At 41.4% G+C, this 26,075-nt stretch overlaps 1 protein-coding gene across 1 annotated transcript; it reads left to right on the forward strand.

Annotated features, from left to right (window-relative positions):
- Positions 1-283: 283 nt before the first annotated feature.
- LOC309492910 (uncharacterized protein) lies at positions 284-3,151 on the forward strand (the record flags this gene model as incomplete). Its single annotated transcript, XM_082161950.1, has 3 exons — positions 284-320; positions 404-2,137; positions 2,336-3,151. The coding sequence occupies 3 exons, from the start codon at positions 284-286 to the stop codon at positions 3,133-3,135; spliced, it is 2,571 nt and encodes an 856-aa protein (XP_082018076.1). The 3' UTR covers positions 3,136-3,151.
- Positions 3,152-26,075: the final 22,924 nt, after the last annotated feature.

The raw sequence follows: 26,075 nt of genomic DNA on the forward strand, positions 1-26,075 counted from the left end.
AGATCCGAATGAAGAAACGTACAAAACCACAGTAGAAAATGGTAGCGCCGCGGCTGCACTGACATGGCAATGCTAGACAGATACTTTGTTTGCACTGTACAGTCCTACCGTAATTTTGTCACTCCTCTCCACTCCTAGACGTACGTCTGGAGTCAGGGGGGAAACGTTTACCTCGATAAAGTTAGGCTTACTGTAAAGGAAAGTCATTGTCTCACCAGGCTATGTTTATTTGAAAAATAGTGTTATTCGGCTATCCAATGCTGAGCTTCCAGAGACGCTTAAGATGAAACTTCACGAGACCGGCGAGATGCTTCCACAGGGTGGGAGATACGAGGCGTGATTGACAGCTTTGACACCAAATGGATTTGTCAGTCAGCAGTCAATAAAGCTGACTTCATTCCAGCCTTTGCATCTCATTCTACTCTTAGTATCTTGGGGCTGACTGAGACCTGGATTCGTCCAGAAGACTCAGCAACCCCTGCTGCTCTCTCTAGCAATTTCTCCTTCTCCCACTCCCCTCGCCAGTCTGGGAGAGGTGGGGGTACAGGGCTTCTCGTTTCTAACAATTCCAAATACTCCACGCTCTCTTCTCTATGCAACAACAACTCATTTGAATATCATGCTATTACACTTACAACTCCCATTAAAATCCATATTGTAGTCATTTATCGCCCCCCAGGTCAGCTGGGTAACTTTGTAGATGAGCTGGATGTGCTGCTGTCCACTTTCCCTGAGGACGGCACCCCACTTCTAGTCTTCGGTGACTTCAACATTCATCTCGAAAAGCCACATGCAACAGACTTCACCTCTCTCCTAGCCTCTTTCGATCTCAAACGACTCATCACCACAGCTACTCACAAATCAGGCAACCAACTGGACCTGGTTTACACACGCAACTGCACCACAGAAAACATCCTGGTGACACCTCTCCACGTTTCAGATCATTTCCTCATTACTTTCAGTCTACAACTCTCTACCCCTGCACCACCACCCCCACCACCAGTCACTTTCAGACGAAACCTGCGCTCACTTTCCCCCTCCCATCTCTCCTCTGCCGTGTCATCCTCTCTTCCCCCACCCTCACAATTCTCATCTCTGGATGTGAATACCGCAACGGACACCTTATGCTCCACTCTAATCTCTTCTCTAGACATTATCTGCCCTCTCTCCTCCAGGCCAGCACGCGCTACTCCCTCTAACCCCTGGTTATCTGAGGTTCTTCGGGAACACCGGACCGAACTCAGGGCAGCGGAGAGGAAATGGCACAAATCAAAAGACGCATCTGACCTGAGTATGTATCAATCTCTCCTCTCCTCCTTTTCTGTTGATGTTCATGCTGCAAAATCTTCATACTTCCACAACAAGATCAACAGCTCCTCCAACACACGATTACTCTTCAAGACATTCAACTCTCTCCTCTGTCCACCTCCACCACCTCCCGCCTCCTCCTTAACTGCTAACGATTTTGCGACCTTCTTCACCAACAAAACAACAGCTATCAGCAGTCAGTTCTCAGCTCCACACACACAGGAACCCAGACCGACCCCTTCCACAGCCAATACCCCTCTGTCCTCCTTTTCTTCGCTAACCGAGGAAGAAGTATCTACACTTCTCCTCTCCAGTCACCCTACCACCTGCCCGCTTGACCCCATCCCCTCACACCTTCTACAAGCCATCTCTCCCACACTTCTACCATCACTCACACACATCATCAACTCATCCCTCCACACTGGCACCTTCCCTACAGCATTCAAGCAGGCTCGGGTTACTCCATTGCTCAAAAAACCAACGCTAAACACATCATTTGTAGAGAATTACAGACCTATCTCTCTCCTACCATTCATTGCGAAGACACTTGAAAGAGCTGTCTTCAACCAACTAACATCCTTCTTGTCTCTAAACAACCAGCTGGATGTCAACCAATCTGGCTTCAAGAAAGGACATTCAACTGAGACTGCATTACTGTCAGTCACAGAAGCCCTACGGATCGCAAAAGCTGCTTCCAAATCTTCAGTCCTCATTCTCCTGGATCTGTCTGCTGCCTTCGACACGGTGAATCATCAGATCCTTCTGTCCACCCTCTCATCACTGGGCATCACAGAAACTTCACTCCACTGGTTTGAGTCCTATCTCACAGGTAGGTCCTTCAAGGTCGCATGGAGAGGTGAGGTATCCAGAGCACATCAGCTGACCACAGGGGTTCCCCAGGGTTCAGTTCTTGGTCCCCTCCTCTTCTCCATCTACACCACATCACTGGGACACATCATACAGGCACACGGTTTTTCCTACCACTGCTATGCTGATGACACACAGCTCTTCCTCTCCTTTCAACCAGATGATCCCACAGTAGCTGCACGGGTCTCAAGCTGTCTGGCGGACATCTCCACATGGATGAAGGAACATCACCTGCAGCTCAACCTGGCAAAGACTGAGCTTCTCGTCCTCCCTGCCAATCCATCTCTACAGCACGACTTCACCATCCAGCTAGAGTCATCATTAATCACCCCATCAAGATCGGTCAGAAATCTTGGAGTAACGTTTGATGACCAGCTGACCTTCACAGATCACATTTCAAAGACAGCTCGATCATGCAGGTTTGCACTGCACAACATCAGGAAGATCAGGCCTTTCCTAACTGAGCATGCAACACAACTTATCGTCCAGGCCCTGGTCATCTCTAGGCTTGACTACTGCAATGCCCTTCTGGCTGGACTCCCAGCATGTGCGACCAAACCCCTACAGATGATCCAGAATGCTGCAGCTCGTCTTGTCTTCAACGAGCCCAAGAGGGCCCACGTCACTCCTCTGTTCATCTCTCTGCACTGGCTACCTCTAGCTGCTCGCATCAAGTTCAAGGCACTGACGCTTGCTTACAGAACTATCACAGGCTCAGCTCCCTCCTACTTTCACTCACTCCTACGAGTCTACATCCCTACCAGACACCTACGATCGGTCAACGAGCGACGTCTCGTGGTTCCATCACAGAAAGCCACAAAATCACTTTCCAGAACATTCTCATTCACAGTTCCATGCTGGTGGAACGCTCTCCCCACCCTCATCCGGAATGCAGAATCCCTGACAACATTCAAAAAACAGCTGAAAACCAATCTCTTCCGTGAGCACTTAACCTTATAAAAAAAAAATAAAAAAAAACACCACACATCGAAACACCACTTATCAGGCTTATGCTACTCTGAATAATACCTGAACTTCGTATTTTGAGCACTTCCTGCGTTGTTGTTGCTCTTGCCTCTTTATGATGACTCGCTGAATTTAGTCCTAATTTGTAAGTCGCCTTGGATAAAGGCGTCTGCTAAATGACTAAATGTAAAATGTAAATGTAAATATACATGAAAATCAGATGACATGATTTCACAACTTTTCATTCGTCATTTAGATATGTGAAGCATACTGTATACGGAAATTAACCTGGACATTCTATCCGTCGAAAAATCTCAAAATCGGCAAAATGGACATACGCGGTTTTCATCGGGCAGCGACGAGTAACATTTATTACTGTTTTGTTTATTTGCAGCTACACACATACACTCAATTACATAATGTAAACCAATCACTTCCATCAATAAGCGGAGAGGCAACTACTACATTCAAACCTGCTGTTTAATGTATGTCTGTGCTGCCGAAGAAAGATTAAGTAAAGTGTTCAAACTGATTCCTGCCTCCTGTCCTGCGTTCTGACTTCAAATAAGCATGTTGGGAATACAAATGTATTATAAACATTCTACTTGAATTTAAAGTACATTTTTAATACATTTAAAGGTTGTATCAGTGATTTCAGGCCCAATTTGTTTTTGTTTTTTTTATCACATTCATCTAATCTTTCCTAACGATCCGCTGGCTGCCAGCCCCATAAGCATGCCATCAAAAAAATTTGTCTCTGTAGGCAGCCTAGGCTCTGAGATCTGCACACAAAAACAATTGGTTTCACCAACCACTCAAAACCAAAACAAATAGTGTTCCAACCAATCACCGACAGGGGGAGGGTGTTGTGAGGTTTTGAGCCAACTTCTTCTTCAGCTCCAACTTCGCATGCAGCCGTGCACGAGCACAAAACCTCACAACACCCTCCCCCTGTCGGTGATTGGTTGGAACACTATTTGTTTTGGTTTTGAGTGGTTGGTGAAACCAATGGGCGGTATGCACTGGCGAGCATGACGTATTTCCGGTTAAGTCTCAGGATGGTTGTAAACATCCGGTTATTGTCGAGTGAAGTGCTACCATTGAATGCTTGTCGTCAAAACACCAAAAACTGTTCATTTTCGTTGTTGTTGTGTTGTTTATGTTAATGTTTTTACTTGTACTTCGTCTTGACTGATAACACGATGACATGTAAACGTTCGAAATTGTCCTTTCAAAGGCGGGAAGACAGCTCTTCTAGCCACCACTGCTGTGTTCCGCAATGCACAGTGTCTGCAACATGCAATTCTTCAGTTAGTTTTTTTACTTTTCCCAAAGACATTGAATTACATAAACAGTGGGTGATTAAAATCCGACGAGAAAAGTTTCTTACAACAAACACACGAGTCTGCAGCCGACACTTTCAAAGTGAAGACGTGATAGAGCCTCCGACTCCAGCTGGGCGCAGACGTCTAAAGAAGGGAGCTGTTCCAGTGCTTTTTCAATGGAACAATTTCAGTCTGCCAGCCCCACAGCCCGGAGTTTGGGAAAGGACAGAGCGTCCCAATACAGAAACCACGCACGATCCATCTGTGGAATTGGACTATCCTCCTGACCATGACTACTGCGACAGTAGTGAACCTGCTGCGCTGGATATGTCTCTTAACCGCATTGAAGAACTTGATGAAGAGATAGCAAGACTCCGAAGCCTAGTAGAGGAGATATCTATCAGCAACAAGTTCTGCTTGGAGCGGTTTGCTGGATCAGATGATGACATAAGGTTCTTCACAAGGTAAATTAAAATGTCCACTGTGTTTAATATAGACGTTTTAGAGCTTTCAACATTGATTAGTATTATTAAGCCTATCTGTTTAAATGTTGCATGTTTGATGTGTGTTGTTGTAAGCTACTGGAAACCTTGAATTTCCCTCGTGATGAGAAATGTATCTAAAACTATCTAGATCTATCTACTAGTGCATTGTATTTTACAAATACTGAGAAGAGCAGTAAGCAAAAGGACTGACGTGTGTGGTCCAGTTTCTGTTTTCCAAAATGTTCCAGGATGTTTACAGTAACTGTCAATACGGATGCTAACATGCTTGCAATTTAATGTTGTGTAGGGGCACTTAAAGGGATAATTCACTTTGAAATACATTTTTGGTATGTTTTAGCTTACCTCAAAGGCATCCAAGATGTAGGTGTCTTTTTTTTCCGCAGAAGTTTCAATTTTGATATTTTTAGGTCAAACCGTTCTTGTCTGTCAGTCATATAATGCAGGTCTATGGTCACCACCTCAAAGAGCAAGCACAGAGTCCAAATTAAAAACAATTCCCCGTCGTCCAAATTAATCAATTCCCCATCGTAAGTACACATTGATGGCCTAAGACACGAAACGAGCGGTTTGTGTGAGAAAACTAACAGTATTTATATCGTTTTTACCTCTTGTACACAGCCATGTCCAAGTCATCTGAGGGCGCGGACGGGTATAGATATATACAATAGAAGTCGCCTTGGCTATGGCAGTTCATTGGAACGAAACCGTAGCCAAGGCGACATCTAGTGTATATATCTATACCCGCCCGCGCCCTCAGATCACTTGGACTAACACTTGGTCAGGTTGAGATTTTTTAGAACCGCATAGTCCTTCAATGCACCTGCTTCCATTTCTAGCCCCCTTTTCATTAGCGGTGTTTGTCTTGTCCCTCTGATAATTCTTTCTGCCAGTTTTTCTGCTGTGCTTGTACCTCTTACATGGCTTACCTCCCGGAAATGTGAAGCAGTCACTCTCTCCTTCCTTAGGGAATGCCACTCGGGTGTTGCACTTTGGCTTCGGGTTGCTTCCTCAATCTGGTGTGACTGTGTCAAAGTCACAGACAGAGAACTGAGGTGCAGCTTTTCTTGATCTGTCATGATGGCGAATGAACACTCTGTTTGTTGTAGATGGTAACCTTCCAGTGGCACTTTTGGAAACGGTGGTGCATCCTGATGGATGACAACACTGTCAGGTGGAGGTGGTGGGTGTTGATATGACAGGATACTGCCAGTTTGTACCTTGCCAAAAATGGAGTCCACGAGTGGTTTGTCAGATGTGATGTTCATTTTGCAGATAAGGGGAAGAGAGTCTGGTTCCATGTCAGCATAGGCAGGTAGTGGGTTTAGGGTTGATGGGTCTGGTAGCTCACCACTGTATCCCTTGTAAAGTGTAGATCTGGAATAACAATATCAGGCCATTGTAGGATTCTTATGAATTCTAGGTGTAACTGTATAGACTTTAGACTATCTAATAGTCGACTGCGTTGTGTATTTCGTCGTAGCGGTACAGCCTGATCATGACATTTGAGATAACCAAGATGTCACTACGCAGCAGGAAAAGTACACAGACTCACTAGGAAATACACCATTATCTAACAGCTATCAATAACATATATTTCGCAACACATTGTAATCTGCCTATTTAATTGGACTCTGCATACCTAATTCCGCTTGCCGAAGTAGCACCTGGTTTGGGCTTTACTACAACCATGGCATCCACAGGTCCTGGCTTCACTCCCTATTTATTTATGAAATGGTATTAGGAGAGATGCTAGTATGCATGTGATACAACTGTTTGGTATTGAAATGATACAAACCATTGTTCGTGGTTTATGCCACTTCTGCTCGGTTTCAGTGCACGAAAGTACAGGAGGGACGACAGACATGCCACATTCAGAGTAATGGGCAGTCTGATAAAGTAAAGCAACCAAATGATTGCATATCCCACATCCAGCCACACAGGAACAGTAGCTTTTAACAAGCATAACTGGCTGTGAATCACGTAATGTCATCTGAAATACACAGAAGCATAATTTAATGCGTTTTGAAAGAAGAGGGTCTACAGCAACAGCAGTAGGAGCAAAACCTGTTCTTTCTTCTTTTTATTGGTGTAAGCCACTTGTCTACTGTCACTTTTGTGCTTTTCTGCGTCAATTTCCTACTGTCTTGCACCACTTGGCTATACTGTCTTCCACATACCTGCCAACACTCCCGTTTTTCCCAAGTTTCTCCCGGTATTTCAAGGTCATCTCCCAGCGTCCTCCCGTTCTGTTATTTCTCCCGGAAAACTTACGTAATTTGCATGACCATCAAACTTAATTTTAAAATCACGGATCCATTCATTTTTTCTGTTAGTCTGACGTTTTTCAGGTTGCCAGATTGTGTATGAAATACACCCTACACATACACAATTACTTACTTTCAATTTAGCCTAAAATGTTCTGTCTTAAAACCTGGCAACCCAAAACCCAAATAAGGAAGCGGGTGCACACTGCTCAGCCACGGAGTCTTGCAAGCAAGCGGGATAGTTGAATAGCCTACTTCACAAGTAGCTGTTGTCAAATTGTTAGAGAAGAAATTTTGTGATTAACACATCACATAAACTGTTATTGAGTGTTGTTGATACACAATAGGAAACTTGTGTCCTTGGAACATCATAATCTGACAGCAGCTTCGGAGTTTTGGAGGTGGTGGATACATAACTGGCATGCGTATCTGTTTAGGTAAGGTAAAAGCAACGACCAAAATGCAGTGTTGCAAAGAGTATATGAATCATGTTAAATAACTAGTCCTACTTTCAGCTGGTGTGGTGGCTTTAGCTTCTTCATTGAGCGGTAGCAGTGGGCTCTCACAGATATCTCATTTGTTGCCCTGTTTTTACCTGATACTTTAATAAAAAAGTACAAACACATGAAGTGAGAGGTTTATACACATAATTAAACTTTATTTAAAGCATGGTTAACCTGATGCAGGACAGAGTCATGACTTAAAACACCAAAGCTAGGTTTCTAGCTCTGGCTAGCTAGCGTTAGCAAATTAACGTTACCTTCAAAGTTGCAAAGAAATGAAGAAACGTAAAATTTAAAGCCTTTATCTAATTTACTACGTGGTGTCGTACTGGATGCCCGGACGATCCTCCGGATATCGTTAACAGACACTTTCGGCAACTCCAGCAAACACCTTGTGAACTTCGTCTCCGCCATCGTAAATGTCGACTGTCACTGTTTAATGTTTTCTTCCGTTAACCGGAAATGTCCGACCATCCTTACGCCAATGCGGAAGTGATGCGTGCATAGAGCCCATTGTTTTTGTGTGCAGATCTCAGAGCCTAGGCTGCCTACAGAGACACGTTTTTTTGACGGCATGCTTTTGGGGCGGGCAGCTAGCGGATCGTTAGGAAAGATTAGATGAATGTGATCTTTAATACTTTAATACAACCTTTAATACTACGTCTTTTTCACCTGGGTATATATGTGTGTATATATATATATTTTTTTTAAATAGAGTCATTATTCAGTACATTATGAGCTTCCATCTCTCTTTAGATTCTCTTGTACAGCTCCCTAATGCTGCAGAACTTTAAAGCTTTTTAATTTCACTTGTTTAGTGGTTGCACAAAACAAACACAACCAAAGTCTTTTTCCTATTCAGATATACATTGGTCCTGGAATGTGGCTATTTGTGGACACTTAGGTCACATTTGAAATAGTTAAAATGCCATTGTATTTAAAAAAAAAAAAAATTTTAAATACAGAATACAAGAAAACAACCTGTGTGAATGGCCTCTAATTCTATCTTAGTGAGAATGATCAACAATATGATATAATATATTGACCAAGAAAACAATCTTTTGCAACCCCTTTTTAATGATTTATTCGTCTACTGCAACAATTATTGAATGTTTTTGTCACGTTTATGTTCGGTCTGTTACATTATCATGAACTTTTAGTTTGTTATTTTCAGTCACATGTGTTCCTTTGTTCAGTTTCCCTCCAATCTATCTGTTGTCATGTTTATTCATTTAATGAGCACAGCTGTTTGTATTTGTTTATCACCATTTGTGTATTTAAGCCCTTAATTTTGAATCACTCTTTGTCCGGTATTATTTGTGCACAGCACACTGTTTCGTATTGTTGGATCATTGGTTGCATTACTATTACTAGTTATTTAATAATTTTTTTTTTTTTTTTAAATCATCTTCGTCTTCCTTGGAAATGTGTTACAGTTTTCAGATTACTAGAGTTACTTTGATTAATCATCATATCATAATTGTTTTTATTAAAATAGAGACAGCTCTATTTTTATTATTTAATAAAGTAGATTATTTAGAATGAGCCAAATTTGATAATGCTTAAATAATTTCAGAACAAATTCCTTTTATTCAGTGTTTTTTTTTGTGTATGTCCGTGAGATTTGTGCTGTGATTCTGGCCACAGGCAGTCATGACCTTGACTTCCTCTCTTACAATTGAACATTTCTGTGTCTTCCTCTCCAAAGAAACGCTTTTTTCACAGCAGACAAAGAGGAAGGAGAGCGTCACATAGGCTAGATAAAGGAGAAGAGGGATATGGAGCCCACTGCAGCCTGTGGGTTTAAAAGCGTTTTCTGCAAATGTTCATCTGATTCAAACTTCCTCCACACTCGACCAATCGGGGTCAAGAAATACAAGGAAGCTCCCGGAGCTGTTTTATATAATAGTTTGTTTTTCTTCTTGCTTGTTTAATCAATGTTGTGTCCTGATCTCAAAACCCTTCTCTGCACTCTGAAAGTGGTCGGATGGATTTCGCTATCTGTATTGGAAAAGCTTTAGCAGAAATTCTGCAGCTATGACCTCAGGTCTTATGTGGACAGTAGTGTGCTACACATTGTTTAACACTACATTGATTTATTCTCTAATATAGGTTATGATCTCTTGACTCAACACCCAAAAGTTTTGGGCTTCCACGAGCAGCTCAACAATTCCTCCAGATGCTGTCGCTGGTTTCAAAAGCTCCCAAATGTCAAAGCCTGAATATTCCCACACTGAGAATACATGCACTGGTTCTGCTCTCTGACCTTGCTCAGTTTTGGGGTTTTCTTGTAAACCTGACCATAATTGGATGGAATGTACTTAAACGCAGCGATCAAGAGTTCAGGAAGACAACTATTATGGGAAATGTATTTAACCAAATAAGCTGATGGAGGATTAATGCTAAGCCAAACCAACATGTCATTAAAGCAAATGTGGGTTCTGTCAAACATTTTGTGCTTTAATAGTGACATCCAAACCAATGTCCAAAATAAGAATCATACATCAGCAGAGACCATGGAGATTGCACCGATCGGCAAGTATCAGGGATATTCCAATCTGAAACTGACCAATCAGCATAGACTAGGAATATTCCATGGAATCCTTTTAATTCAGTCAGCAGAGACCAGGGACATTCTTGACCAATCAGCAGAGACTGACAACTCTGGTTCTTGACCAGTCATCATAGACTGGGGAGAATGAAAAGAATCATTTTGGGCTAACCAGCAAAGACCAGGGACATTCCATAGAGACATTCTGGACCAATCAGCATACACTAGGGAGATTTCACAAAATCATTTTAGACTGATCAGCAGAGGACAAGGAACATTCTGTATGGAGATTATTGACCAATCAGCAAAGATTAAAACAATACTACACTTTTATTCTGGAACAATAAGCAGAGAATATAGACCATACCAAGGACATAAACAATAACAAACACATTGGAATACTACTGCGCATGTCTGGTCCTGAAGCATTTCCGGTGGCGCCATTTTTAATTCACAGGTCTGTCAAAACAAGCGCTGCATTTTTTGTCAAGTGCAAACGAAAACGGAACTGAAAATAAACAATGATGTGGAATTACTGTATTTTGAGGAGCAAACTTTTCAGACCGAACATTTCACGTTTACCTGAAGTATCTTATCCACATGACTATCATTACCTGGTTGATACGGTGTGCACGAGAGATGCGGTAAAAGAATGTCGCAGACTGGATGCTTACAATTACTTTCTTAGTGGAAAGTTTGGGAGCATTTGTTTGTACAATGTACAATGGACTCCTTTGTTGTGCGCTTCATCTCACCCACCTCAGCCGTAACAGAATACAAGGCTGATAACAGTTTATTTTTTGCGGTGTTTTCTTTCTTTTGTTTGTTTTTCTCCATGGACATTCCCGCTGTTGCCCTGCTATGCCTGGAGCAGACTGCTCCCTGGAGTCTCACACCAGGGATTTCTTCGAGTTGTCGTGCCTAATGCACTATCCTGACCGCTCGCTGTGTGTGTTCTACATCGCCAGCCTCAGCAGGCACACATATTTTGCCACATGTGTGGAGTGGGTGCTGGTAAACAACAACTCTGCATTCACCATCAGCCTCGCAGAGCCTACCAACACCCCTCCACCAAATGCAGAGTCCCGTCCTGCCGAGAGCACCCTTCCAGAGTCTCGTCCTGTCGAGAGCACCCTGCCAGAGTCTCGTCCTGTCGAGAGCACCCTTCCAAAGTCTCGTCCCGTTGAGAGCACCCTTCCAGAGTCTTGTCCCGTCGAGAGCGCCCTTCCAGAGTTTCTTCACGTCATGTCTGCCAAGCCTGAGCTTCTTCACGTCATGCCTGCCGAGCCTGAGCTTCATCTCTGGCCAAGATCACGCCTAAGCCCTCGTCTCCGGCCAAAATGGGCGCCACCATGCCTGAGCCCTCGTCTCCGGCCAAGAAGGCCGCCTCGCCGCCCGAACCCTCGGCAAAGATGGCCACCGCCATGCCACCTGAGCCCTTAGCCACGAAGGTCGCCGCCACGCCTGGGACTGTCCCTGAGTCTGTCCCTGAGTCTAAGCCCATAACTCCACCCAAGAATTTTTTTGAAGGCCGATCCCCGGCATGGGCGCCTGAAGGGTCGTCTCCGCCATGGCCGCCTGAAGGTCCGGCTCCGCCCTGGTCCCCCGAGCTGCCGGCTTCGCCTGCATGCCTATGTATGCATGCATTTGTATGTGTGTGCATGTATGACAAAAAGTGTCCTAAATGAAAACTGTGCAACCCAATGTCACAAAAAAGACTTGTGTATATATGTATTTTTGTTCATTTTTCAACTTTAACCCTTTAAAACCGGATGTGTCGTCGACGACACAGCCAACCAAGCTTTATTCATGTCACTGTAACTCTTCAACCGTTTGCACTATCAAAATAATTCAAATAGTTCCTGAAAGTAGACATCATGAGCTTTTCGCCAATATACGGCTTATTACGGTAATGTCATGCTTTCCGTCTGCAAATGACAGCAGCGCGGGAAGGAAGGATTTGAACAGAGAGATACGACGCGCGGCAGGTTAGAGTGTTTTGGATTGCATAAAATAATAAAAGAAACGAACAAATACGTGTTAGACAACAGAAAGAAGTGTTAGACAGCAGAAGAGGGGATTGGGATGATTTTTAATGAAATTTAGGAGGCGGATGGCCGTTACTCTTTCACGTATCTTAGCATGTAGTGCGTGCATGTGTATGTGTGCGTGCCTATGAATGCGTGCATTTGTATGTGTGCGTGTAAGAAAAAAAGTGTCCTAAATGAAAACTGTGCAACCCAATGTCACAAAAAAGACTTGTATATACAGTATATGTATTATAGTTCATTTTTCAACTTTAAAGTGTTAGTTTCTTTCGTTCATGATTTTTTCTGTTTTTTTCTAAATAAAAATCAGTAAATTTATTGTCGTTTTTTTTTATTTTATTTTTTTATTTTTTTTTATTTACAAACTCACCACACACAATAACGGTCAATAACTGTAATTTGTTGAAAGCTTATCTTTTTCTGAAAAAGATGACACCTTACACATGAAGATAGCACATTGTTTTAGAATTTTAGAATATTAGAAGATTAAAAGCTGCAGTCATTAGCTACGTACTCCGGAGGTCGCATTTATAGACTGGATAAGTCATTGAGGCTGCATCATTTCAGTAAACTGACCACTACATTCCAAAGTCATTAAGAAATGACACTTAACTAGTGATAACGGTCAATTTTATAATGGTTACTGTTCTGAAATAAGACATCCTTGTTTACGACGTATGCAGCTGACAAATGCGATCTCTGGAGGATGCAGCCTTCGAAATGTTACACAGCTGCTAGAGTGCATCTCATCCTCAAGTTCTTGAACACGTTTGGTGTGGACACATGGTTGCATGTGGTTTAACATTGCAATGACAAACAGCTGTCCTTTCTGTCTCCCTGTAGCATTGTCTTAGGCTTCTTACATTACGGACACTGCGGTTTATTGTTCTGCTCACATCTGCCGTCCTCATGCCTCCTGCAGCAGGTCTATGGCATGTTCGCACAGGTGATCAGGGACCCTGGGCATCTTTCTCCTGGTGTTTTTCAGAGTCAGTAGAAAGGTCTCTAGTGTCCTACGTTATTGTAACTGTGACATTAATTGTCTACTGTCTGTAAACCGTTCACAGGAGCATGTGCAATAATTATATATGGTTCACTGAACAAGCTTGAAAAACAGTGTTTAAACCCTTTTTGTAGTTTGGACTTGCATGGTCATCGGATGGCTTTCCTAATTAATCTAATGAACAATCTTTAAAAACACTACTGTTATTGTTTAATGCATCAGTGCATGTTGGAATTAACATTAGCCAAGCTTAAAAAGTGAAAAATAATAATAATAATAATTATATATATATATATATATATATCAAAACGCTAGGTAGCTAGCTGTGTAAACAGTGATGGAGCCACAATGCTAGCTCAAATGATGCTGCACCATACTTGTTGTAAAAAATACAAATAATTAAATGGGGAAAAAAATTAATTTACTTACCAGAATCAAAATGTATGCTTTTAGGGGTGGTAGTGGCGCAGTGGATAAGACACATGCCTTTGGTGTGAGAGACCCGGGTTCGAATCCACTGTGAGACACCAATGTGTCCCTGAGCAAGACACTTAACCCCTAGTTGCTCCAGAGGCGTGCGACCTCTGACATATATAGCAATTGTAAGTCGCCTTGGATAAAAGCGTCAGCGTAAATGCTGCATATCCTAGAGTTACTAGTTGGTCTCCAGCCTTCTCGCTTCACTTCTGCAATCCAGGCGCAACATCAAGTTTCGGATAAATAAGCGCTTTTATTTCCTAAAGTATGTTAGTTATGGGCCTGAGGGAGCATCCGAACACTGAGCAACATGGAACTAATTTTAATTTAGATTTGTTTAATAGCAGGTTTAAATAAATAATCCCAATCCGATTGCGAATCAAGCGCCTCCCGTCGATGTTTTGAATGCGATCGACAACTAAGCGGAAACATCCAAGGATCATAAACGTCGCTTTCTTAAACCGACGAATAGCGGTTAAAATGGTCTATATATATTAAACAGGATATTTTGAGGCCAATCAGCAGAGACTACGGACATTCTGAAGGGACACTTAACCAATCAGCAGAGACTAAGACAATTTATACTGGACCAATCAGCAAAGACATTCCGTAGGGACATTCTTAGGGCTAATTCACACTGCACCAACAGATTCCGACCAATGCTGACAATCGTCTCAGTTACCAATGTAACCCTCGTTCCCTGAAGGAGGGAACGGAGACTTAGTCGATCGTATACCAACTGTATGGGATAACGCCTAGTGAGCCCGATCACTCTGATTACTCTTAAAATCAAGCCAACAAGCTTTGGCAGGTGCGTAATCAATGCCCCGCCTTACCCTGCTGGTATAAACATGGAAGTGGATGCACCCAGGGGCGGACTGGCCATCTGGAGCACTGGGACTTTTCCCGGTGGGCCGCTGGCCAATGTGGGCCGGTCCACCCGGTACACAAATATATATATTTTTTAAAATGACGGAAATCCTAATATTACATCTCTATGCAAATGGATGAGTGAGTCGATCGTGCGGGCGCGACAAGGAGTGTGTTTTGTGTGCATGTGATTGTATTGCACTCCCTCCCTGTTAACCCCCTGAGGTCGGCTATCACGCCGGCGCGATAGGCTCGCTTTTTTTCTTATCAGTGCAAGAGAGACTCAAAATACTCTGTTGACTTTGATCTTACAAACAAGTTTCATACATCAATCGATCCTGTTAACCCTCTGCGGTCGGCAATCACGCCGGCGTGATTTGCTAGTTTTTTTTCTTATCAGTTCAATCGAGAGTCCAAATACTCTGTTGACTTTGATTTTACAAACCAGTTTCATACATCAATCGATCCTGTTAAGTGTGTATTATTTTTGTGTATACTCACAATAAAAACAAAGTGTTGTGCTTTTTGCCAAATAAAGAAAAATAAACATGATGCGAGTTCTGCCTACTCTCTGTCAGTTTAGTCCATTCTGAAACACGTCCGAAAATGAACTGTAACTCAGCGAATACTCAGTCAAACAGTCACACAGACACACAGGCATGAAGCTTGAATTCTCTTCTTTTAAATGAAGTAATTTTTATAAAAAAAAAATATTCTCAGTTTATGTAATATGTATGAAAAGAGAGAGATGTCAGTCGTTCTCATCTCATCTCATTAAGTTTTAATGTGACCCCGCCCATGGAGAGCGCGCGCTATTCAAACGCAAATTATCTGAGGCGATCCCATACAGACCTGTGAAACGCCCACATCAGCTGGATAACACACACCGCGAGTTCACTTTCAGAACGCATGTACTTTATGACGCTATGAGGAATAATACTATCTTAATAATAATCCTGGAAAATTTACCTCAGAAGTGCTGGAAGTTTCATTTCGAGGAGCGACGGATCCAGCTGAGGAATAGGTCAGTACAATATTTGCTTTGTTCTAATCGCAAGTGTCTGTACACACAAAAAGACTGTTTAAATATGAATCGCGTTTCTGTGTGTGAATGAATGAACGCACAGATGCGTGCTGTTGTGTAGCTACAGCTGGCAAAAATACTGTTTAAAAATGAATCGCGTTTTTGTGTGTGAATGAATGAACAGCTTTTACCAAACTCTATTGCTATACAGAGATGTACTTATGATAACTTTAGTTTTTACAAAGAAAGATTACACTGGAAATATTGTTAACATTTTAATTGTTGTTGTAATTGTATAACCTTTTTAATAAAATAGCAAAAATATATATATACAAGGATAGATGTAAACAAAATCTTAAAAGGTCAATATAAGCCTTCTCTTTAAATTATTTTTATTGTGCTTTATTAGTGTCACATTTGGGTAGATAATATATTCCAAAACTTTCTGAAAATACAGTGAGAACAATTAACTGCACTATATCTATAAATGTTTACCTTGGATATTATACAATTTGCAAGCACAATTTGTAAAAAAAAAATTCCAGTAATACCATGGAAATAAACAAGGCTTCGTTTTACAGTACAGTTACACTTTACTTACCGAGTAAATTGTTATGTTTTCCTTGGTAACGTTGCAGGACATACGAGGTAAAAAGTTGTGACTATATGGAAAAGGGAATGATCAGGTTATGTGGTATAATTTTTTTCCCTGGTAGTTTCTCTGTAATACCATGGAAATAAACAAGGCTTCATTTTACAGTACAGTTGCACTTTACTTACTGAGTAAATTGTAAAAACATCTGCAAGAACATACCCAGTATTTAAGATGTGCCATGACATTAGGGAAAACTGTTCCTGCTGGGTAGTTACCAGGTAAGTGTAAGGTAAATGATTTGATAAACCCTCTATAAATGGGTGTAGCAATGAACAACAACTATGTAAGACAAGGTAATTTATTGGAAACTACCGTCTTAATTTCAAGATAGTAATAAATAAACATGGACTGTTACCAACATAACCCTAGGAAAACTACAAACCTAACTTGAATTGATGGGTAATACTGGAGGTCTTCCTAAAAATTGAAATTGGCTGCCTACATTCTGAGGAAGTACACAATTAAATCTGAGTTATTACCAACCTAAACAGGTAACAAGTACACAGTACTTTGTTGAGTTGATATTTAACAGTGGTGTTTTCTTTTTTCCTGGTAGTTTCTCTGTAATTGCATACTAATCACCTTAAGTAATTACACACTAAAATACTATAATTTACCATATGCTTACCAGGTAAATACTTAGTAATTAGTTTGTAGTTTCTCTGCATTTACATACTTGTTACCTGTGGTAATTACCAGGAACCAACTATAACTTACCATATATTTACCCGGTAAATACCTAGTAATTAGTTTGTAGTTTCTCTGCATTAACATATTTGTTACCTGTGGTAATTACCAATAACCAACTATAACTTACCATATATTTACCCGGTAAATACCTAGTAATTAGGGAACTGTAAAAGGAAGGGTTACCCTTTAAAAAAATGTTTAAACAGCATTTATTTTTGTATTGTGTTAAATTTTTATGCTATAAGTGGTGTTAAATATTATTCTGCACATTAATGAGCCAATGTGTTATGATGTGGGATGTGGTGGGCTGCTGTGGGCCAGAAAGTACAGGGCCACTTTTTGGCCCTAGTCCGCCCCTGGATGCACCTTCCAGTTGTTTTTCGCTGAGGAGCAGATCGTGCCCCAGTCAGCGGCGGTCCAGTAGAAGTGGCAAGGGGACTAAGTCTCTGTTCCCTCCTTCAGGGAACGAGGGTTACATTGGTAACCGAGACGTTCCCTTTCAGTCGGGTAAAGTTTGTCAATGTCAATGACGGCAGTGGTGACTCTGTCGAAGGAAGATACGAGCTTACCGTAGGAAGCATGCCGTAGAGAAATACACATACGGGATCACCGTAGGGATCACGACGTATGGGCCCCACCTAACACAAGTTTCACAAGCATACAAGTGATAGGACTAGTATCAGACGTTCCGCCACGTCTACTACCGACAGGGGGCTCGGAGGAACTCAATAGGGTTCCGTAGAACTCACCAGAGTAAATTTACGCACTCATCCAGTCCAAGGAGGAGAATGGCGTAGCAAGATGACACTAAACTCAGGCTAAGTGAGGCTGACTTCAATGAAGAAGCCTACTAAGCCGTGAGTTCAGTACACATTAGTGTAATGTCGCCCAACCCCTAACACAATATATGTTCAGTGAGGCACCCATGTCGACGCTTAGGAAAGAGCACACGCTCCAGATGGAGAGACTCTTAACCCAAGTGGACACGGTGCACCTTGGACTTCCACCAAGATGATGGCCACACATTCCCACGTGGGCCAACCATCGCACAGGGAACCGCCCTCCTTTCTGCTGGTCCCCAAACAGACAAGTAGTTAGTCCGGTACCGAGACTTTGCGTTCTGTTCTACCACCGCAGAGCGAGAGAAGCAGAGAAAAGTCAGGGCTGGGTCTGCCTCCTCCGAGGCAGCGCTCGCAGGCTCACTATCTATTCCCATTACAAGAGAGATGGGAGCCTTGGCATATATCCAGGCCAGGGTCCCCTGCAGGAGTAGCCCTGGCCCGAATCCAGGCACACTTCGTCAACTGAAATGATGCAAGTTCCCACCTTCTGAGGAGTAAAACACAATAGGAGAACTGTTACTTAAAACAGGTTTTTAACTCGCTACCTGACTACTCAGGGGACCGCTCCGAGTGCATGGCACTGGAGAAGTCTCCGAGAAGGTAAGAGCTATGCAAGAAGGATGACCCCTTGCATTGTTCAGGAGCTCTTTCAGAGGTAGATACTGAACCACCACAATCAAGCTGCCGTTTAGGGCTCAGTGCGGGTTCCATCGATGCCCATCTCTGAGTGACTCAGAGGAAGTCAGAAGGCTCTCGAGGAATAAGTCTAGTTGGGCCGGAACGGGGCAACTGAAGACTGTTCCATTCTGACAAAGCACGCTGACGTGCAAGAAAGCTCACTGGGGAATGCCCGTAGCGTGAACTCTGGCGTCAGTTCGTTCCGAAACAACCACTATCCCCAGTGAGTAGTGAAAAGATAGGGGAATACCCAAAGCAGCACGGATGACACAATGCAGCCCCGAGAATCCTCCCTACTGACACCTAGGGGGATGGGGTTTCCACTCTCTTATGGCGTTTGCTATCATGAGGCCCTGAGGCGGCATGATTGAGCAGGCCAGAGTTCTACTGTTGAGAAGCGTACCCAGCTTCAGCCCCATCGGAGGTAGTGGCAGGCGAGTTTGGACCAGTGAGGAAGCCCTTGAATTATCCTCGCTGAAACTCTAGGCGAAAAGACGCCAATGTAGTCTGACACTACAGCTCTGCCCGCCAAAGCAGACGAGAACTTAAGGGCCTTAGAGGGGAGACGAGGGTCTCCCTTCCAGGAGGTAGCGGTCGCTGGACACAGTTGCATCGCAACAGACCGCTCCACTGGGGGGATCGCCTCGTAACCCTTATCCGCACCTCCATCGAGGGTAGTGAGGGAGGAGGAGCTACCAAGCCTGTTTCTGGCAGAGAAAGGTGCCTTCCACGACCTAGTGAGCTCCTCATGCACTTCAGGAAAGAAAGGTACCGGAGCGGCGGGCTAAGAACCAGACCGGCCCGCTCCAAGAAACCAATCATCCAACCGAGACGGTTCGGGGCGCGATGGAGTATTCCACACGAGCCCGACCGCCTCGGCGGCCTTCTTGAGCATAGCCGTCATCTCAGGATCCAACATCGGCGTCTTCACCCTCCCGGAGGAGGGCAGCGGCACCGAGTCTTCCTCCGTCAAATCAAGCTCCCCCTCTGATGCTGCGATGGACATCCCATCATCCGGAGTCGCCCCAAAAGAAATGTCCGGTCAGTCCATCACAGAGGGACCGGCGCATTCCTGCTGAGCTTCCCCTGGCTGCGATGCCTGAGAAACGGAAGGGATCCACGGGGCCACACCGGGCGGATTACCCCTCAACGTAACTCTCAGATCATCCGAACCCTGCGGCATTCCAGGTTTCCCCTGGGAGGCTAACCCAGGGGGCGCTCTAGAACGGGGCAAAGGCACGGGGACTACACTTCTGCGTTTAACGGAAGCGAGTCTCGATCTTAGCACCGAGATGATAATATCCCCGCAATGAATCATAAATCATGATACATGAATCATCCACAAGAGCCGCTTCAGCGTGCTGAATGCCCAGGCAGGTGACGCAGCTTTCGTGGCCGTCAGAGGACGACAGAGACCGACCACACCCCGAAACGCACGGATGAAATGGCATCTTGAAAAAGACACACAAATCACAACCGTGTTTGCTCTTTTAGAAATGGGACCCATCACCAGTGTTGGAGCACACAGGGGAACAACCGTGGCAACACTCGAAAGTGAAGCACTCACTACTTCCGCCCTCACTCTTACTAAGAAGAAAATGCTGTGGAAACAGCTGAAGAGAGCTTCCGTAGCTCGCGACCATCGCTGCAACTGCTGTAAACACAGACACCAGGAGAGTCTTCCAGAAGAACACCGGCACACTCGTTGTATAGTCGCTCGATCAGAGACCATCAGAATGAACCGATCAGCTCCGAAAGCGAAAGACAACTGATAGGTGCATCCACTTCCGTGTTTATACCCGCAGGGTAAGGTGGGGCGTTGATTACGCACCTGCCAAAGCTTGTTGGCTTGATTTTAAGAGTAATCAGAGTGATCGGGCTCACTAGGCGTTATCCCATACAGTCAGTATACGATCGACTAAGTCGAACATTACCCAACTGAAAGGGAACACCAGGCTAGGCTGTCTAATGGGCGGAAATTAGCCTAATCTGCACGCAAACTTACCTTTGTGGCTCACAGGCTTCCTTCTGCACCGAAACATTACAGCTATCGATTTTTAACAAAACAGGCCTACTCAAATGTATCTAACCTAACTATTTTCACTCGTTATTGTCTAAAAAACAGACAGTTATCCAAAGATAGGCTTACTTGGCACCAGTAGACAGACCTTTTTTCTCCCATAAATAAAACCTGCTACTTGGGGTATTTTACATGCACAGTACTCCCAGCTAGCAGGGAACGTTCTCAGAACTTTCGCTAACATTCCCTACAAGTTTGGTTAATGTTCTAAAGAAAACATTTGAATGTAATGTTTACCGAACATTTTAAGGATGTTTTCTCATTTAAAAAAATGTTCCTATAACGTTATATGAAAACTAAGATATAACATTTTAACTGCAACATTCAAAAGATGTTTTGGGAATGTTTCTGAAGTAACAAGTTGTACTATGATCTCAAAATATCATTGTCCCTATGTTTCATTATAACAAAAGAAAAACGTTCTCTCGGTCACGTTAGGAAAATGTTTTGAGGATATCATTGAGAGATGAGATGTTTAATGTTCTTTATAAAACGTTCTTCTAATGTTACAAATTAACAAAATTATAACATTTTATTTGCAACATTTTGAGCATATTTTGGGAATGTTGTTAAAGTTAAAGTTTGTACAATGATCTCAAAATAACGTTGTCTTAATGTTTCATCATAACAAAAGAAGAACGTTCTCTCTGTCACATTAGAAAATTTTTTTGAGGATATCATTGAGAGATGAGATGTTAAATGTTCTTTATAAAATGTTCTTTTAATGTGACAAGTTAACTAAATTATAACATTTTACTTGCAACATTTTGAAAAAAATAAACCTCAGCATAGGAGCTTTACAATGAGGGAACTGAGAACATTGTGTCTTTATACATAAATGTCCTTTCAAAATGAAATTATTTTCAAACCTGTATGACTTACTTCTGTGAAACACAAGAATGTTGGGAATAAAACAACATTGGAACCCATTTTATGGAAAAAAACAAAACAGTGAAGTCATTTCTCAAGATATCTTAATTAAGGTTATACAAAATAAATTCATACAGTTTTGGAACAACATGGAGTACCAGTAAATAACGAGAGAACTTTTTGGATGAGCTGTTCTTTTTAGGACATGTTCCCAGGGTCCTTTGCTAAATTAGTCATGGTTTTTATTATAGTAAACTGTAGAAACAATGTTTTTATGGTGGATTGATTACAATAATTTATTACAATTTAGTTAGTGTAGCAAAACCATGGTTAATGTTAGTAAGGGTTCTCCAGATTTATATAGCCTAACACTTAAGGAAAACATAAAAAATGGTCCTATGTCACCCAGATCAATAGTCTGTTAACACACATTAACACACTTTTTAAATTTTCTTAAGATCAAGCATTGGAACAATGTTCACGGAGCAGAACAGGCACCAACAGAGAAACAAGTCCATCACTAGTAAGTATCCACTGCATTATAAAACCGTAGTCAATTTTAAAGGCACAATGCACTCCAAAATAAAAATGATCTCTTTTTTTCTCCCACGTGCCAGATTTATATCTGACTTTCTTTCCACAGAGATTTTTAGAAAAAATTATCATTAAAGAGAATCATATAAAGAGAAATGTGGGAGGAGCTTGAATTTATTGCCTAGCCCTGTTTGTTTGAACCGCGAGAGCCATCAAAGCTTATGCTACTCCTACGTCATACATCGACAAGAGCCTTTTATAGTCTACACGTCGGACGCAAGCAACTTGCAGTTTTGCCCCCACCAACAACACATAGTATTGCATACAATGGTGTGTCGCGTATCAAAAACTGGGACGACACATTTTGCTACGCATAGATGGATAATGGCGGCCGAAGTGTAGCGATGCGTAGCCTTGCAGGCGCGTATGCGTATCGATGCGTTGACTATGTAACTCTTTTGGCGTAATTTGACTTGCATATGGATGTCTGCTGGAAGCTAGTTATTTAAGTCGATAAAGTTATAAATATGGTAGGGCTGGGGGAATTAACACATTAATCTTTGCGATTAATTTGAGATGCATAACGAGTTAAAAAAAAATAACGCAATTAACGCAGCACTTTTTTTGCCTCGTTTTAATGACTTCCTGTTGCGGAAAAGGCTGCAAAATATGCCGTCCCGCCCCGCCGTGTTCGGCGATCAGGTTTTATTCTCACGCAGCTTTCATGAGCGGGTCTTTTTCGCGCCGCGCTCTCCATTCCGTGTGTGTGTGTCGGCGCATTGACACACACACACACAACACTGAGCAAACATTGAGCTCTTTGCTCAATGTTCTGCTCTGTGTTTGCGCTGCGTGTTCTGCTCTGTCGTTAAAAACGGCCCAAACGCTCCAATCATGTACCGATTATGCACTGGAAAAGCAAAGTCAAATAACGTGAATTTTCTCAATAGTAGACTTCTGTGAAATAGCCCTACTGAGCTGGTATAGTCATGCTGGCAACAATGGTAGAATGACCTGCTCTGCATGCTCTTGTAATAATAGCTTTGTAGGACTATGTTTTATTTTGATAATTAGTAAAAAAAAAAATTATAATAAATTGTTAAATTGATTATGTTGATTGATTATTGAAAAATAATAATATATTGATATATTGATGTTTAATATTATTTTAATACAGGGCTATTTTCTGTTCCTTTTTTCCTGTGTTGTTTAATTAGGTTATTCTAAGTTTAAATATTGATGATTACAAGCTTGGGGGAAATGCAATTAATTGCATTTAATTACAGCAAATTGTGTAAATAATCAGTTACTTTTTTTTAATCGATTCCCAGCCCTAAAATATGGATATGTTTCTTACATGAATGCATCACTTCGCTTCACCTTTCGCCTTTATTAACCTGCCAGAGCCGTGTGGAGTACTTTTATCATGGATGGATGCATTTTTATGGACTTGTCAAAAAAATCCCACAGGGAGCTACAGAATAAGAAATCTTTGAAGTCCACTTTTTTACTGTCTGTTTCCATCAGTAAAATGACAGTTTTTTTTGTTTTTTTTCTCAGAATTGTGAGGCAGGAACACACAATTGCAAGAAAATATCAGAATTGTGAGCTGTCTTTTTTACTCCCCTCAGAATTCACCCTTCGAGGGAGTTTGATTGACAGGTATTTATTTTTTACATTTCTATTTTACAAAAATTATTTTTTTTTCTACAAAAATTACACAAATTAAACGTTGAGACTTTGTTTCATATCAAAAGTAACCTGCTCTGTCTTGTCTCGGCGTTTAGACGTTTCAGCGTTTTTTCTTTGATCCGCAATGTATTTTTCATTGCGTGACAACATGATGTGTGGCGTGAGAGCGCCATGGCTTGTTGGACATAGCAACAGTAACTAAAGGGGGCGGGTCTTTGCAAATTGCATTAACCATGGCTGCCTGTTAATTATCACTGGACTACTTCACTCTCGCATCTCCCAAAAGTTTTTTTTTGTTTGTTTTCTTGATTCCATTTTAATGGTTTAATTAAATTGCTATAACCAATTATTTAAAATGTAATGATTTAAGCAACTTTCTTCAAAGGTTAATCCAAACTTTTATTTGACGGATTGCCGTGTAGACCTTTGAGTCTCTCTGTGTTTTATGATATGATGATAGTTTTTCTCAAATGAAGCTAAAATGCTGCTGAAGTGACTCTCAGAGCGGCTGTATGAAGTGCATTAATGTGCTCATATAGAAAAGACAGCAAAAACAAAATAAGCCAGAATTGCTTTTTTTTCTCAGGTTTTACTAATTTATCCTGTGATTCTGACTTTCAAACAGCCAATTGCGAGTTTATATCTCGCACTTCTGAGAAAAAAAAGTTTGAATTGTGAGTCGCAATTACCTTTTTTAAAAATTGTATTCCATGGCGGAAACAAGCTTTCATATGCACAGACAGTAGCTCACATTTAACATGCAGATTGTGCGCACACAGAAACCTACTGGAGCACAGAAGGTTAGTGTCAACACTGTGCTGTGATTTCTCAATAAGAAACTGCGTAGAAACAGAAGTTATAGCACATATTTTTTTCTGCTTTTGAAGTAACTAAAACTTACAGCTTAGCTAATAGCAAAGAGACGATACACAGGTATGATTAAATCACACTAGAAATTGTTCCATCGCCAGTGCATTCAAATGCAGTTCTACTTTATCTGTATCTGATTTAAAACAAGCAGAAATCTGTAAGAAATGTAACAATCCATAGACAATATAACTGATGAAAATGAGCTGTTCGTGAGCAGAGCAGTGCAAAAGCCTCGTGGGCAGTGCTGTGACATGCTGCAGCTGTGCTCAAGGTGACCTGAGTTCGAGGTTCACACTTCTCAAGCCAAGTTTGTAGTTTGTAAAAATAATTTTGCCTCTAGTTGTGTTATTAACATGTATATAATGGATTAAGTATAGGTTTTAAATTACAAAAACAAAATAGATACTCATAAGGTATCATATTTATACTTTTAAATAAACTAATCTAATTAATTTCTGATTAATAATTAGGCTGGCTAATTTTGAAAGTTTTCAAAGTCAATATTGCTTGTGATCTTAATATGTAATATGTATTTGTATTATTTTTGTTTACACTGTTGCATGATCTTCTTTTATAGGCTATGAGGAAAAACTCTACCATGCACACAGAGAATGGAGCTTAATTCTGCTAACTGGGATAGCAGCTGAAAAACAAGAAGAGAAGAACAGTAGAACACCTATTAATGCAGATGACTTTATTCTTTTTCTGCAAGAATAAAGACAACCAAATACTGATGATGAGCGTTCTGAGCAAACAGCCGTCAAGACGTGTGATTGCACATTGGACTTTACTGAGTTCTTCATGTAATGTTGGGCATCTACTGTACACAGAACTTCTAATAATTTATGTGGATGCCATTCATAATCCTGTTAGATTTTTGTTTTATTTTAGAGATTAATAAAATTGTATGTTTTAACAATGTTATAGCTAAGCATTTTTTATGTTTAAGAGAACATTTTGGGAACAAAAATAAAAACACCCCCTGAAAACTTTCTAAGAACGTTAGAGAATAATGTTGTAAGAATGTTACACCTAAACATTTTAATAATGTTTTTAAATAATGTTATCCAAACATTTAAAAGAACATTCTGGGAACAAAAATAAAACTATCCGCTTACAACATTATAAGAACGTTAGAGAATAATGTTATAAGAATGTTATTACTAAACATTTTAAAAATGTTTTAAAAAAAATGTTCTCTATACATTTAAAAAAACATTCTGGGAACAAAAATAAAACTACCCGCTGAAAACGTTCTATGAACGTTAGAGAATAATGTTATAAGAACGTTATTACTAAACATTTTTATAATGTTTTTAAAAAATTGTTATCCGAACATTTATAAGAACATTCTGGGAACAAAAATAAAACTACACGTTAAAAACATTATAAGAACGTTAGAGAATAATGTTATAAAAATGTTACTACTAAACATTTTAATAATGTTTTTAG

Source organism: Leuciscus leuciscus, assembly GCF_965113295.1.
Source record: "Leuciscus leuciscus genome assembly, chromosome: 2".
NCBI lineage: Eukaryota > Metazoa > Chordata > Actinopteri > Cypriniformes > Leuciscidae > Leuciscus > Leuciscus leuciscus.